Raw genomic sequence first — 14,841 nt, 5'->3', positions numbered from 1 at the left:
AAACCCACCCATGATCCCAGAGGAAACAGTCAGAAAGCTGCTTCTCTACCTGGACTACCACATGTTCATGGGGCCAGATGAGGTTCATCCAAGAGTGCTAAGGGAACTGGAAAAGGTGATAGCCAAGACACTTCCCATCACCTGTCAGTGTTCCTGGTCAACTGGAAAGATTTCAGAGGTCTGGAAGATCATAAGGAGGAACTGGAGAACCATAGGCCTGTCCCCCTGACCTCAGTGCCAGGGAAGGTTATGGAGCAGATGTGGTGTACCTAGACTTCAGCAGAGCCTTTGACACTGTCTCCCACTGTATTCTGAAAAAGCTGGCAGCCCGTGGCTTGGACAGGTACACTCTTAGCTGGGTAAGGAACTGGCTAGAGGGCCAGGCCCAGAGAGTGGTGGTGATTGACGATCTTAGCTGCCTCAGGGCCGTCCCGGACGGACCAGCAGCGACCGACCGCGGGGTTCAAGGGGATTTCGGACGGTTCCTTCACTCCGGAGACAACAAAGGAGCCCGGCAGCTCTCGCCCGGCAGCTCTCCCGAGAGCGGCTGACGCAGCGTGTGGGCGTTGCCTGGGTAACGGCGCTGCATTCACGCCCCCCGTGCCTTGAAAAAGCCTCGGCGTGCCGCTGCCCACCAGAGACAAACAGGAAGGGTGGGGTCTGTGAATCGCTTGGCTACCTGTACAGTGCTGGTAAGTACTGTGCTTAGCCATGCTGCGCCCTGGCGGAAGGCTGCTGCCAGAAATAATGAGGTGACCCAGAGAGAGGTCCCATGCTCTCACAGAAGGAAAGTGGCAGCCAAGAAGACTGGAGACCCAGACTCAGGCCCCGCACACGTATGAAAGGAAGGCTGCTGCCAAGAACAATGAGGGTACTCAGACTGAGATCCCAAACCAAGATGCTGCTGTGCAGTCCTCTGGCTGTAGTGAGTTGCTGTGTTGTGCAAAGGCACAACAGGCCTTTGCAGTGCTAGGTGAAGGAGGCAGTGATTGTGTATGATGTAAACTACTTACTCAGCCTTGTGGCCAACCTGCAGTATGAGGTGGAGAGACTGAGGAGCATTAAGGAATGTGAGAGGGAGACTGACTGCTGGTTTGATTTGCTGGTACCAAACCCTATCAGCCCCTAGATGTCAGCAGCCAGATGAGGCTCTGCGTGAAGTAAGTCACCCCCTGCCGCCTTGCAAACAGGTGACAGAGGGGAACCTACATGCAGGCAGTGTTCCTGCTGCAGTGAACCCACTATCCTCTCCACCCCCAGGAACAATGTCAAAGAATTGTGGGATGTAGGGCAGTGGCATAAGACCCCTGCTCGGCGACGCAGGCGCACCATCCTGGTCAGTCCCCAGCCCCCCCAGCTGCCCCTACAAAACAGGTTCAGTGCTGTGCAGGGTCAACTGGACAATGGTGGTGATGATGGTTCTCCCCAATTGGTAATGCTCCCCAAGTCTGACCAGTCTTCGCCTAGCACTAAAACTTCATCAACTAGGAAAAAATGACGGGTCATTGTTATTGGTGACTCTCTGCTGAAGGGAGCAGAAGGGCCAATATGTAGACCAAACCCTCTACACAGGGAGGTCTGCTGCCTCCCGGGAGCCCGGGTTAAGGATATGAGGAAGAAACTTCCTTCCCTAGTCCAGCCCACTGATTACTATCCCTTGCTCTTGTTTCAGGTTGGTAGTGATGATTTAGGCAGAACTTCCCTAAGGACTCTGAAAAAGGATTTCAGGGCCTTGGGGAGACAGGTAAAGGGTTCAGGAGCACAAGTTGTGTTCTCCTCTATCCCTCCAGCTATAGGGAATAATGAGGGATTCGATATAATGGGCCAACGGATTAATACCTGGCTCAGAGCTTGGTGTGCCTGGCAGGGGTTTGGGTTTTTTGACCTCAGCTCTGTTTACATGAGACTGGGGTGGCTAGCAGCTGATAGGAGTGGCTTCTCCCACCGGTTGAGAGGGGTCTTAGGACAGGAGTTGGCTAGCTTCATTCAGAGGTCTTTAAACTAAGTACGAAGGGGGATGGGGTCACTAATATGGAGTCTGAATGTAACGTCCCTGTGCTTGCAGGAGAGGGATGTGATTGTATGACCCCATGGTCTTGTGCCTTGGTGGAAGAGGAGGATGACTCACCCCTTTGTAGGAAGAACACAAGGGTAGGTGTGAGGTTGGTGGCTGTGGAAACACCTGAGTGTGGTCATGAGGGTACTAGGGTTACTGCCACTCGCAAGGAGACTAAGCTCAGGTGTCTGTATACTAATGCACACAGCATGGGTAATAAACAAGAGGAGCTGGAGGTCATTGTGTGTTCGGAAAGTCATCATATAGTTGCCATCACGGAAACATGGTGGAATGACTACCACAGCTGGAGTGCAGTGATGAAGGGCTACCAGCTTTTCAAAAGAGACAGGACGAGTAGGAAAGACGGTGGTGTAGCTCTCTATGTTAAAAAAGACCATGAATGTGTGGAAATTAATAATGTTGATGATAGGGTTGAGAGCATATGGATCAGAATAAAAGCAAAGGCTAACAAGACTGACGTTACTGTGGGAGTCTGCTACAGGCCACCTACCCCAGATGAAGAGGTGAATGAAATGCTTTATAAACAGTTGGGTGAGGTCTCTAGGTCTCTCCCCCTTGTTCTGGTGGAGGACTTCAACTTCCCAGACATCTGCTGGAACTGTAATACAGTTGACAGGGAACAGTCCCAGAGGTTCCTAAAGTGTGTGGGAGATAACTTCCTGACACAGCTGATGAGGGAGCAATATCCTGGACCTGCTATTTGTTAACAGAAAAGGTCTGGTGGGGGATGTAAAGGTTGGAGGCTGTCTGAGGCAAAGTGATCATGAGATGCTAGACTTCTCTATCCTTGTTGAACCACAGAGGGGAGTCAGCAGAACTGCCACCTTGGACTTCCGGAGGGCGGACTTCAACCTCTTTAGGACCATGGTTGAGAGGGTCCCTTGGGAGGTAGTTTTGGAGAGCATGGGAGCCCAGGAAGGCTGTGAATATTTTAAGGAAATTGTTTTAAAGGTGCAGGACCTGACCATCCCCATGTCATGGAAGACGAACCAACGGGCAAGGAGGCCGGGCTGGCTGAACAGAGACCTTTGGCTGGAACTCAAGAACAAAAGAAAAGTTTATGGTCTCTGGAAGAGTGGGCAAGCTACTTATGAGGATTACAGGTATGTAGTGAAGTTGTGCAGGGAGAAAATTAGAAAAGCCAAAGCGCAGTTAGAACTGAGCTTGGCCACTAAGGTAAAGAGAAACAGTAAATGCTGTTATAAACACATTAATAGCAAAAGGAAGGCTAGGGAGAATCTCCATCCCTTGTTGGATGCCGAGGGCAACCTGGTCACCAAGGATAGGGATAAGGCTGAGGTACTTAATGCCTTCTTTGCCTCAGTCTTTTAGAGTAAGACTTGTTACTCCCTGGGAACACAGCCCCCTGCGCTGGCAGATGGGATGGGGAACAGAATAAGCCCTTCATGATCCATGACGAGATAATTTTGGACCTGCTGCAAAAGCTGGATGCTTACAAGTCCATGGGACCAGATGGATTGCACCCTAGAGTGCTGAGGGAGTTGGCTGATGTGATTGCCAAGCCACTGTCCATCATTTTTCAGCAGTCCTTCCTAACCAGGAATGTCCTGGTGGATTGGAAACTGGCAAATGTGACGCCCATCTTCAAAAAGGGCTGGAAAGATAATCCTGGTAGCTACAGGCCTGTCAGTCTCACCTTGGTGCCTGGGAAGGTTATGGAATGAATAATCTCGGGAACCATCACTGACCAATTAAAGGTCAACCAGGGGATCAGGCCCAGTCAGCATGGGTTTATAAATGCTAGATCCTGCCTGACAAACCTGATTTCATTCTATGACAAGGTGACCCGCTGAGTGGATGAGGATCAGGCTGTCGATGTGGTCTACCTGGACTTCAGTAAGGCCTTTGACACTGTCCCCCATAACATTCTCATGGAGAAGCTGGCTGCCCATGGTCTAAATGGCTGTACGCTCTGCTGGGTGAAGCACTGGCTGGATGGTCAGGCCCAAAGAGTTGTGGTCAATGGAGTTGGATCTAGTTGGCAGCTGGTCATGAGCGGTGTCCCCCAAGGCTCAGTACTGGGGCTGCTTCTGTTTAACATCTTCATTGATGGTCTTGATGCGGGGATTGAGGGCAGCCTCAGTAAGTTTGCAGACGACACCAAGCTGGGAGGGAGTGTTGATCTGCCAGAGGGGAGAAGGGCACTGCAGAGGGACCTGGACAGACTGGATCAATGGGCCAAGGTTAACGGCATGAGTTTCAATAGGGGTACTCTTCCAGTACCTGAAAGTGAGAGCGGGGTAGATCTCTTCTCACTGGTGACAGGTGACAAGACGAGGGGAAATGGCCTCAAGTTGCGCCAAGGTAAGTTTAGGTTGGACATTAGGAAGCACTTCTTTACAGAAAGGGTGGTTAAACATTGGAATGGGCTCCCCAGGGAGGTGGTTGAGTCACCGTCCCTGGATGTGTTTAAGAGCCAGTTGGATGTGGTGCTCAGAGATATGATTTAGCAGAGGGTTGTTAGAGTTAGGTTACTATGGTTAGACTGTGGTTGGACTTGATGATCCTGGAGGTCCCTTCCAACCTGAGTAATTCTATGAATGGAGTTAAATCCAGCTGGTGACAAGTCATGCGTGGTGTTCCCCAGGGGTCGGTGCTAGGGCTTGTCCTGTGCAGTATCTTTATTGATGATCTGAATGAGGGCATTGAGTGCACCCTCAGTAAGTTTGCAGATGACACCAAGTTGGCTCTCTACGACTACCTGAGGGGAGGTTGTACTGAGCTGGGGGTCATGTAACTGGTGATAGGACCTAGAGGGAATGGCCTCAAGCTGTGCCAGGGGAGATTCAGGTTGGATGTTAGGAAATACTACTACTTTTAAATTGTGGTCAGGGCTGCCCAGGGAGGTGGTGGAGTCACTGACCCTGGAGATGTTCAAGGAACATTTAGATATTATGTTGAGGGATATGATTTAGTGAGAACTACTGGTGATCGGTGGATAGTTGGACTGGGTGTTGTTGTAGGTCTTTTCCAACCTCGGTGATTCTGTGATTCTATGAAGAGTAAAAAAACACGTGAATACCACATCAATAACTGTTGAATAATACAAGCTCCATTAAGAAATTCTTGTGTTCATTCATGTGTTAGCTTTTAGTCAGTATCCCAGTAGACATCCTGGAAACAATAATTTGGAGCTGTAATCAGATGTGTGTCTTAAACATCAGGCTATACAGCTGTGTTGTCCCTGAGGAATGGAGATCACTAATCTATTATTGTGCATTTCCTTGGAAAGATTAAAAGGCCAGATATGATTTATTTATACATATTTCTACTTTTCCACATCTGTAGTTCAACACCCATGTTTAATATTGGCCACATCCATTGGTCTGTAATTGAACAGACAATGCAGTCTGGACTCTTTTTCAATCTCTTCAGTGCTACACCTTTCATGCCAGAATCAGGGGTTCACAAGTTGGTAGAAAGTTAAGGGAAGTACAGGAAGGAAAGTATTTCACTGCATGCAGTGGTGTATTTCAACACTACTGCAAAATTGGTGTAGCTCCACTGTTTCAGTACAGGGAGTCCTGCTTGTTTTGAGTCTTTGCTAAAACCAATCCATCTGTTCTGGAATCAAGTTCTCAGAACTGCAGCAAACTAAATGCTATATTATTACTATGCTTTCTGAAATGTTTTAAAACCTTAGCAAAGAAAAACTGTAAAAGCTCTGGCACTGCCCCCTAGCTTACTTAACCCTTTTACTTTGATTTATCTCCTTCTGCGGCCTGACTCTTTTGCTCCTGCTACACCCCAGTCCTGACCCTGCTGTTTTACATGGAAGCTTCAGAGTTGTCCACTTCGATTTATCTTCAGCCAGCTTAAGAAGTTAGCAGTGAAGAGTCCTTTGCCCATTCTTACTGGCAGGAAAAGCAGCTTCTGCTCATGCGGTGAGGACCATATGCATACCTAACGCAGCCATGCTACCAAAAACCTGTAGCTGATACTTCCTTGGTTACTGAATGCACATGTGTCAGCAAGAACCTCAGCATGAGAGATGCTCAGCAGGCACACCAGCTTACAAGAGTGAACAAGGCCATGAACCAGCTTGCTTCTCATAGAAGAGTTCAAGCAGATCCAGCAGCACTGTTTGGATGGTTTTCACCTTTGGTGTGAACCCTGCTCCTAATGCAAATACATCCAACTCACCCTGACACTACTTTTAGCTTTCAAGGTGGAATGAGAACTCTTAACTACTTGTAGTGCTTTTGTGGTGTATTATCCTGTTTGCCTATTCTGGGACATAGCTTCCTACTTTAAAGATCTCTTTTTTTCTGCCTCACTTTGCTTATGGCAGACTGTACTTCATAAAGATACCTGCTGATAAGATCTGGGCTTCGTGTGGTGTCCTCATTACTGTAATAGCTTCTCTGCTTCACAGATGTTCTGACCTGCAGATGAAGTTTGTATTTCAGGCAGACCCATCTTGCTTGTACTGCAATTACATCCAGTGATGTTCCTAGTGCTGACAGATCTGGATCTTGTCCTCCTGCCTAGAGATCGCTGCTGCTTGCATTGCCTTGTACCATCCTCTGAAGCTGTACCTCTACAGTGCTCTAGGGACTCTGCAGTATATTATACAACACAAAATGACTTAGTGTCCCACTTTCACCACTGCTTTGCATTCATCCAGCTTCATAATCTACCCAAGGAGACACTAAGGACTTTAGGTTCCCACTAGGACTCTTTGGCTAGCTGGAAAAATGTGCTGGGTTGGCCTATGCTGGCAGCTAAGCTCCTTGCCCAGCTGCTTGCACTCCTGACCCTACAGGTCTCAGGAGAGAACTGGAAGTGCAAAGGGGAGAAAAATTGCTTCTCACTTCTCACTACAACAAAATGCCAGTCTCCAGGAGCAAATGGAAGCCAGTTTAATAGCGAAATGTATGTTGCAGACTACATAGCTGTCGTTCCACATCCTCAGAAAAGGGTCATCAGGCACACTGAGAGGCAGTTCTCCTGCTGACAGAAAGCTGTTTAAAACAGCACTGACAACCATACTTTAGGCTTAAAATGAGTGGGGAATGTCTACTTCTATCCTCCTTTTCCCAGCTCTGGTTGCTCAGCCAATGTTTAGCTCATACCTCACAGCTAATCAAGCCTGCCTTCTATACACTGTACTGGTATATTACCAAGGAAAAAAAAACTTTTAAAAAAATGGTATTGAGAACAAGCCAAGAGCTAGTGTAAAAATACAGCACTCCAGCTCATTTCCTTTCTTTCACATGTGAGAGGTGGCATAGCTCTACCTTGCTTGCTGTGAGCTGGCCAAGTTTAGTGATATTGAAATGGCTAAATTCAGTTCAACTTTCACGGCTACCCGACATTAGCGGGCAGCCCTACGAGCCATTGATGCTAAGAGATTTTCTATGTAAGCAGAACTGCACTTTTTCAGGAACCATCTCAGGGCTCCCAGGTAAAATTGTTTCTAGTCTAGTCTAGTTTCTAGTCTAAAGGGCTTGACTCTCACTCAAGAAGTGTTCTGACAGCAACTTCTTTTTGATATTTGATATTTGATAAAACACCCTACAGTGGTAATCTAAAATGCATGGGGAACAGTCACTTATCTGCAAAACAGTGACACAGCATCCCTGAGATGCAAAATCACACAATGAGTAAACCCTAGTGTTCAGATCCTGTCAATGACTTCTAAAATCTAAATTGCACATTTTCTGTTACACAACTGAATTTTAACAACTGCACTCAGACTGGTGGAGTCAGAGGCTTTTTGCTATATTAATTCACTGCCAGCAACGGACAGCAGCGTGTGCTCAGTCTGACAGCAGCTTTAAAGGATGAAGGTGAACGAACCAGAGCCTGATTGAAATGCACGGGAGAAAACGCACATTTCAGTAACAAGTTTATACTCCCTCAGTTTATAACCTCCCTCTGCCTTCCCACCGCGTGCAGGGGGCCTGGCTGCTTGGGAAGGCAGCGGGAAGGCAGGGGCTCGGTTCCGCAGTAGCAGCCCAGCCACTCCCTCTCGGCGGCTCGACATTTAGGGGCCGCGCCGCACCGCACCGCCAGGCCGCAGGGTGGCGCCCGCTGCCTCCTCCTGGCCGCGCCGCTCTATCCGCCGCCATTTTTGCCGCCGCCGTCGCCGCCAAGATGGAGGCGCCTCCCGTTACCATGATGCCCGTTACGGGCGGCACCATCAATATGATGGAGTACCTGCTGCAAGGTATGGCGCGATGCCGGCACCCAGCGGCCGACCGTCGCCCCCGCGAGGCTCCCGGCGGGCACCGCGGCCGTGCGCGGGACTCGGCCGCAAGCGTGGGGCCGAGGCGGGCGCGCGGCCGGCGCGGCGCGGGTGTGGGTGGCAGAGGTGCCTCCGCGGGGAGGGGGCGGAGGGAGCAGCGGCTAAGCCGTGTCTGACCGCCACAGGAAGCGTTTTGGACCAGAGCCTGGAGAGCCTGCTGCACCGCCTGCGCGGGCTGTGCGACAACATGGAGCCGGAGACCTTCCTGGACCACGAGATGGTGTTTCTATTGAAGGGGCAGCAGGCCAGCCCCTTCGTGCTGCGGGCGCGGCGCTCCATGGACAAGAGCGGCATGCCCTGGCACCTGCGATACCTGGGCCAGCCGGAAATCGGAGACAAAAACCGACACGCACTGGTGCGTAACTGTGTGGACATCGCAACTTCGGACAACCTGACAGACTTCCTGGTGGAGATGGGCTTCCGCATGGATCACGAGTTCGTGGCCAAGGGGCACGTGTTCCGAAAGGGGATCATGAAGATCGTGGTGTACAAGATCTTCCGCATCTTGATGCCCGGCAACACGGATAGCATTGAGCCTCTCTCCCTATCCTACCTTGTCGAGCTTAACGTTGTCGCTCCAGCGGGACAGGACATCGTTTCTGATGATATGAGGAACTTTGCAGAGCAGCTGAAGCCCTTAGTGCATCTGGAAAAAATTGATCCTAAAAGGTTAATGTGATGAAAAGCTGGGCAGCTCAAGCAGTGCTGTCACTGATAGTCCAGTAGGAACTAACCTTTGTTCAAATCATTCTGTGTGTATCTTTAGATGTAGTAAATGTATGCAGTCAGGATGTCCATGTTTGAAAGCGTTAGCATGATTAAGTAGAATCATAGAATTATGGAGTCTTTGAAGATGGGAGCGCCTTGAAAAAACGTGTAGTTAACTGGCTTGACTACCATGGCCTTGCTGTAGCCAGCTGAGAGTGGTTGGACGCCAGTGCACACAGAACTTTTGTTCATGGACTCCACTGTGTCCTCTCCCCTGCTGGAGCAGTAAGCGATTCTAAGGTGCAACACATAAAAATATTGACTTTATGGTGTCGGGCAGGGAGGGGTTAGAGGCTTTAATGTATTGGTTTTGTTTGGTAATCAGTCAGCATTTGGTATTTGGTTATACACGTAGATGCACGCTTAAGAGCAGAGTGTCTGTAATTTTTGATGAAAGATTTTGTTGGAAATATGAGGACCACTCCCTTGTTGAGATTCACCCTTACTAGGGGGAAGAAAATGAAATATTACGGTATGCAGTGGTGGCCAGTCTATAAATTGTATGGGAAAAGTGGCCAGAAATGGGAGCCTTGAAAGTGAAAGATAAAATCCCTTTTAAAGTATTTAAATGTGAGTTTGGAAATAAGATTTTAACTCATGAATTTTTGTATATGCCAGAATGCATTTGTTATAAAATGATTATTATACTAGACAGAAATATAAGTTGATGGAAATGAATTTGAGGGCTTTAGTGATAGTTTCTGAATCCGGGAAGAGCAAAAATTAAAAAAAATGTTTCTCTGCTTGTGATATTGGAAAAAAGAATGTATTAAGTGACACGATGAAGAAAAAGATATGCAGTTGCTAGTGGCTGGTTCCACAGATGAGATAAATGATGATTGTGCTGAATGTTGGTGGGAAGGAACTAAGGGAAAGTTAAGCCGTGAGGTCAGAAGGACTTGTGGTCTGTTCTGAATCAGGGCTGCTACAACAGCCGGCAGCCATTGAGGCTCCTGTGAGACAAACAGGGGGTCTGCTGGATTGCCTGAGTGCAGGTTCCCTTTTCTGCCTCCAGTGTGATGAATTAGAAGGAGTCTGTTGGATCATATAGAGAATATCCAGGTAGGGGTCATAGTCCTTACCGTAAGTCGTAATCCTGATTGGAAAGATACACAGGTTTTGCAGAACACATAGTTATTCCGTGAGGAAAAAAAAACAACATTCTTTTCAGAGAAAGCTAATGGGGAAGATGAGGATAATAGCAGGGGAAAAAACGTAGAATGGCTTATGCCTGAAATAGAACTTAAATGGGATCTGAGTTCTGTTAGGGACAGCTAGTGATTAAATAGTGTGACACAGAACCCAGCTGAGCACCGTCAGCATTTTATGAGTGGTTATGTGAGACAGCTAGTGGACTGATTTGGATCCAGAACGGGAAGAGAATGAAACTGTTTTGTGTGTTATTCACTGGATAGTTGGCCCCAGTATCTGAAAGAAGTAGTTGCAGAAAGTTGATGGGGTTTCAGTGTTGTTTGTTCTGCAGTTGATTGAAGTAGCCTATAAGGTACTTAACTGTATAGAAGTACGAAAGGAAAAGAAACAGAAGGATAAATGGAAGAATGGTAAAGTACAGTTAAGCTTCCTGATTATGTGCAAGCTACAAACCAAAGAGGAAGCGTAACGCTTACCGGAGGATCTAGGAGAATGAAGTTACTGATTTATTTTTATTTTTTATTTTATTTTATTTTATTTTATTTTTTTGTAGATACTGGCGCTACTTTTCTATTATGAATTATTGTAAAGGACCTTTAGGTAAACATTCCATACCAGTAGCTGGGGCCATGGGAAGGCAAGAGGTTAAACCCTTTTTACAACCAATTAAATGTGAGATTAGAAATAAGATTTCATGTCATGAGGTTTTATATATGCCAGAATGCCCTTATTTCTCATGGGATGTGATTTGTTGATTAAATTAGGAACTCAACTTCTGACAAGAACAGGATTTGGATATGCATTCTGCAAGGTAACACCTGGCAGGCACAAGTCTGTCTATTACAGAAATCCCTGAGAGAAGAAAGCAAGAAAAAACAGGTGACTGAAATTCCATCTAAAATGATAGTTGCTGTAATTCCTCCTGTTTCTTTGGAGACAGAAAAGCATGAGAGAGCCACATCTGACAAGCTGGTAAAAGCAGAATTGAAGTCAGGAGCTAAAACGATAAGATGGAAAAAATATCCTGTGAAAAAACTGGAGACTCATATTGGGCTAGAACATTTATGGGCTATTCCAACAATGCCAGTCTGAAGTAATAATCTGGTTCTGCATGTGTAAAGACCAAGTTCTTAAGTTTATTGATTAGTCCAAGATTTGAGAGCTATTAATCAATATGCATCCTGGAGTATCTAACCACTACGCTTTGCTGATCCATATAGTTGATTGTAATGTTTGCAGTTTTAGATTTGAAAGACCTGAAAGATATCCTCCTAGAAAATCCAGACTGGAAGCTGTTCATCGATGGAAACAGCTTTGTAGTTAGTGGAGAACGGAAAGCTCTGGTTTGCAATTATAACCTGGGAAGAAGAAACAGAATTAAGACTGTTGCCAGCCAATATGTAGGTTCAGAAAGTTGAGCTAATCACTCTAACTTGAACATTAAAACTGTCAAATGAAAAGTGAGTTAACATTTGCACTGACTTGAAATATGCCTTTGGAGTAATACATACCATGTAGTGATTTGGAAATAAAGAGAATTACTATAATCTCAAGGAAATCCTATCAAATATATCACAGAAATGATAAGATTACTTGACGCAGTTAGTTAGAAATCTAAGAGAAGCAGCAGTAATTGCAAGGCATGCCAGACTGAACAGACTGATGTTATCGAAGGGAACAGAAGAGTAGATGAAGCTGTCAAGAAAATAGAATTGTCAGTAACTGTAGGAACCATACTTGCAGAGAAGTTCTTGAATACTAAGACTCCTATTTGTATGAAAAGCAGGATAAGTTAGCTTTTGGAATTAAAGAGTTAAGGAACACATAGGAGTACTGTGTCAGTGGAAGCTGTAGTTAAAACAGAAAGATGTACAGTTATTGCTAAAAATATGGTCCAGATGTGCAGGATTTGTCTTAAAAATAATGCTAAAATTCAGAGACCCAGGAGAGGTAAAAAAGGGGTCCTCTCTACCTGGACAGCATTGGCATTGAAACTGAAATTGGAATATTTTTTCCTGAATGACCTGAGTGTAATGGATATAAACAATTATTGGTATTGGTTGACACCTTTTCATGGCAGCTGGAGGCGTTCCTGATCTGAACCAAGAAAGCAAGAGAAGTAGTTAGCATTTTAGTAAAGGAAATAATTCTAAGATCTGGAATTCCTTGTCAGAGTACCTAATTTTACAGCAATATCTAGGTGCCTGAAAATGAAAAGGGACTTCACTTTGGGAGTGACTGGAACAGGCTGCCCAGAGAGGCTGTGGAATCTTCTTCTCTGGAGATATTCAGAGCCCACTGGGACACTTTCCTGTGTGACGTGCTGAAGGAAACCTGCTTTAGCAGGGGCTGTACAGGATGATCTCCAGAGGTCCCTTCCAACCACTACAGTTCTGTGATACTCTCATTTCTTTAAACCAGGAGACCAAATGTATTTTCAAACTTGGCAAGAAAAACCTTCGAGAAGTGGAAAGGACAAATACTGCAGTAAAAGGGATTAACTCTTGGGTTCATTACGCCAGGACAAAGGCAGATCCAGCAAGAGGAATGAAGAGCCGAAGTTGATTGCCTGAAGCTGAAAATGAAACAGAATACTCAGGCTGTAAGTGCAGTCCATGTACGCACTCACTTAGGATTGGAATTTACTCATAGAATATTACTCTTGGTTTTGTACATCTGATTTTACTTGTTGTGTAATCTTTTGCTTATTTGTGTCACTCTACGAATACCTTTAAGGAAAGAAACAAGGGAACTAGGTGGGGGTGATACTCTTTAGTTGCCTTTGGATGGTAAAGAAAGCTGAGGCAAGTGTATCGGAACCAGGAAATGAATGGAATTGGGATATGTTTCATGAAATAATCCAAAATACAATTCTGATTGCTGGGTTTGTGCTCATCTTCCAGAACGCCCTGAGCAGGCAGCTTCATTAGTTGTGGTACCCGTCCCAGCTAATGTATCTTGGAGATACTTATCAATTGGGAGATTTTTTACAGTTAATGAAGAAAATACATCCATTACAAAAAGAGTTTCAGGCAGGAATGATGGCCCTGTAAAATAGAAATTTTAAATATGTTTGCATCAAAAGGAGGGATTTTTACAGTGCCTAACACTAACTGTTGCTTGTAGGTAGACCAAAGTGATAAGATTTCTACAGATTGGGAAGAAATTTTGGAAGCTTACAAGAATATTGTACGAGGTTCAGAAAGACAATACTTTTTTTGGAGAAACAATCAAATGGCTGCCTTCCTGATTTGCAGGCACTTCCATTGACCCAGCCTGATGGAATGGGTTTCACAAAAGCAAGGTCAAATATCCCACTATTCCTGTGTTTTTGTTGCTTTCTTTTTTATATTTTATTAAAAATGTATATTTAAAAATATTTGTTAGTTATATACGCTAATTATGTATTTTCTTTGCAATTCTTTTTCACTCAATACAAGCCAAAATTTTGGACAAACATGAAGTAACCTTTATACAAGTTTTTGGATGTGTATCTTTTGGTATCAGAGAATGTATGTAGGTCAGGATGACCATCCTTGAAACTGCTGACATGATTAAGAAGAGGAACTCTTAATCATGATTTCACAACTGGACTTGTCTTTGAAATTAGGAGCACCTTGAGAAAAGATGCAGTTAATTGGCATGTTCTTTAGCTGATCAAGTGTAGGCTGGAGGCTGCATTGGTGCAGCAGTTAAGTGATAAAAATATGTATAAAAAGTGTAGCTTTGTAGGAGACTCCCTAGCACCCAAACTTGCACAGCTTTGCAGTAAATCAGTATCTTGTCTCTGCATGTGAGGTTGGCCGAAATAACACTGGGTAACAAATAGACTTTCAGACAATATTCTTGCTAGAATTCTTGAGGAGGTTGTTTTTCTAAAATGCCTTTTGAGGTCAAATCAAAATATGGAGAGCGGGGAATAAAGGACAATATACTGATGCTTTGCTAATTGCAGTTCCTGAGTATTTTTTTTCTCATTAATTTGTGTGTGTGAGTGAAAGTAGACTCTTCTTTAAAAGTAATCCCATCCAAAATCTCACTTAAAAAAAGGTATTTTTCCCCTTCTCACAGGAGAAATATTCCATGGAAAGCATAGTGCCCAACAATCCATCAACTGTACTCACATTCATCCTTATCCGTACCCACACTTTTATGGTGTTTTGTTTTATTTTAAAGCTCCTTTCCTGTATACTACCTTTTTTCTTCTAATACATGAAGCTAAATATGCACTGGCAGCCCAGAAGGCCAACTGTGTTCAGGGCTGCATTAAAAAGGGAGATGGAGGTGATTGTCCCCCTCTACTCAGCTCTTGTGAGGCCCCATCTGGAGGACTGTGTCCAGGCCTGGGGCCCCCAGCTCAGGAAGGACACGGAGCTCTTGGAGTGGGTCCAGAGGGGCACTAAGACGATCAGAGGGTTGGAGCACCTCTCCTATGAGGAAAGTCTGAGGGAACTGGGCTTGTTTAGACTGGAGAAGAGAAGGCTGCAGAAAGACCTCATTGCGGCCTTCCAATACTTGAAGGATCATATACATCCTATATACATCTAATACATCCTACAGGGATGGGGCATCC

General features: G+C 45.5%; 1 protein-coding gene and 1 long non-coding RNA gene across 2 annotated transcripts; both read left to right on the top strand.

Moving 5' to 3' along the window:
• The first annotated feature begins 532 nt into the window (after window positions 1-532).
• On the top strand, window positions 533-6,421 carry LOC146542169 (uncharacterized). The gene is made up of 3 exons (XR_014880522.1): window positions 533-692; window positions 3,029-3,180; window positions 5,850-6,421. It is a non-coding gene; the product is annotated as an uncharacterized LOC146542169 (long non-coding RNA).
• Window positions 6,422-8,121: 1,700 nt separating this feature from the next.
• Window positions 8,122-14,217, top strand: MED18 (mediator complex subunit 18). Its single transcript, XM_085213491.1, has 2 exons — window positions 8,122-8,270; window positions 8,474-14,217. Exons 1-2 carry the CDS (start codon window positions 8,198-8,200, stop codon window positions 9,025-9,027), a joined length of 627 nt encoding a protein of 208 aa, XP_085069617.1. The 5' UTR covers window positions 8,122-8,197; the 3' UTR covers window positions 9,028-14,217.
• The last annotated feature ends 624 nt before the right edge of the window (window positions 14,218-14,841 follow it).

This window comes from Meleagris gallopavo, chromosome Z (assembly GCF_905368555.1).
Source record: "Meleagris gallopavo chromosome Z, MGAL_WU_HG_1.1, whole genome shotgun sequence".
NCBI lineage: Eukaryota > Metazoa > Chordata > Aves > Galliformes > Phasianidae > Meleagris > Meleagris gallopavo.
The sequence above is the reverse complement of the archived record's forward strand: the minus strand, read 5'-3'. Positions and strand labels throughout refer to the sequence as shown.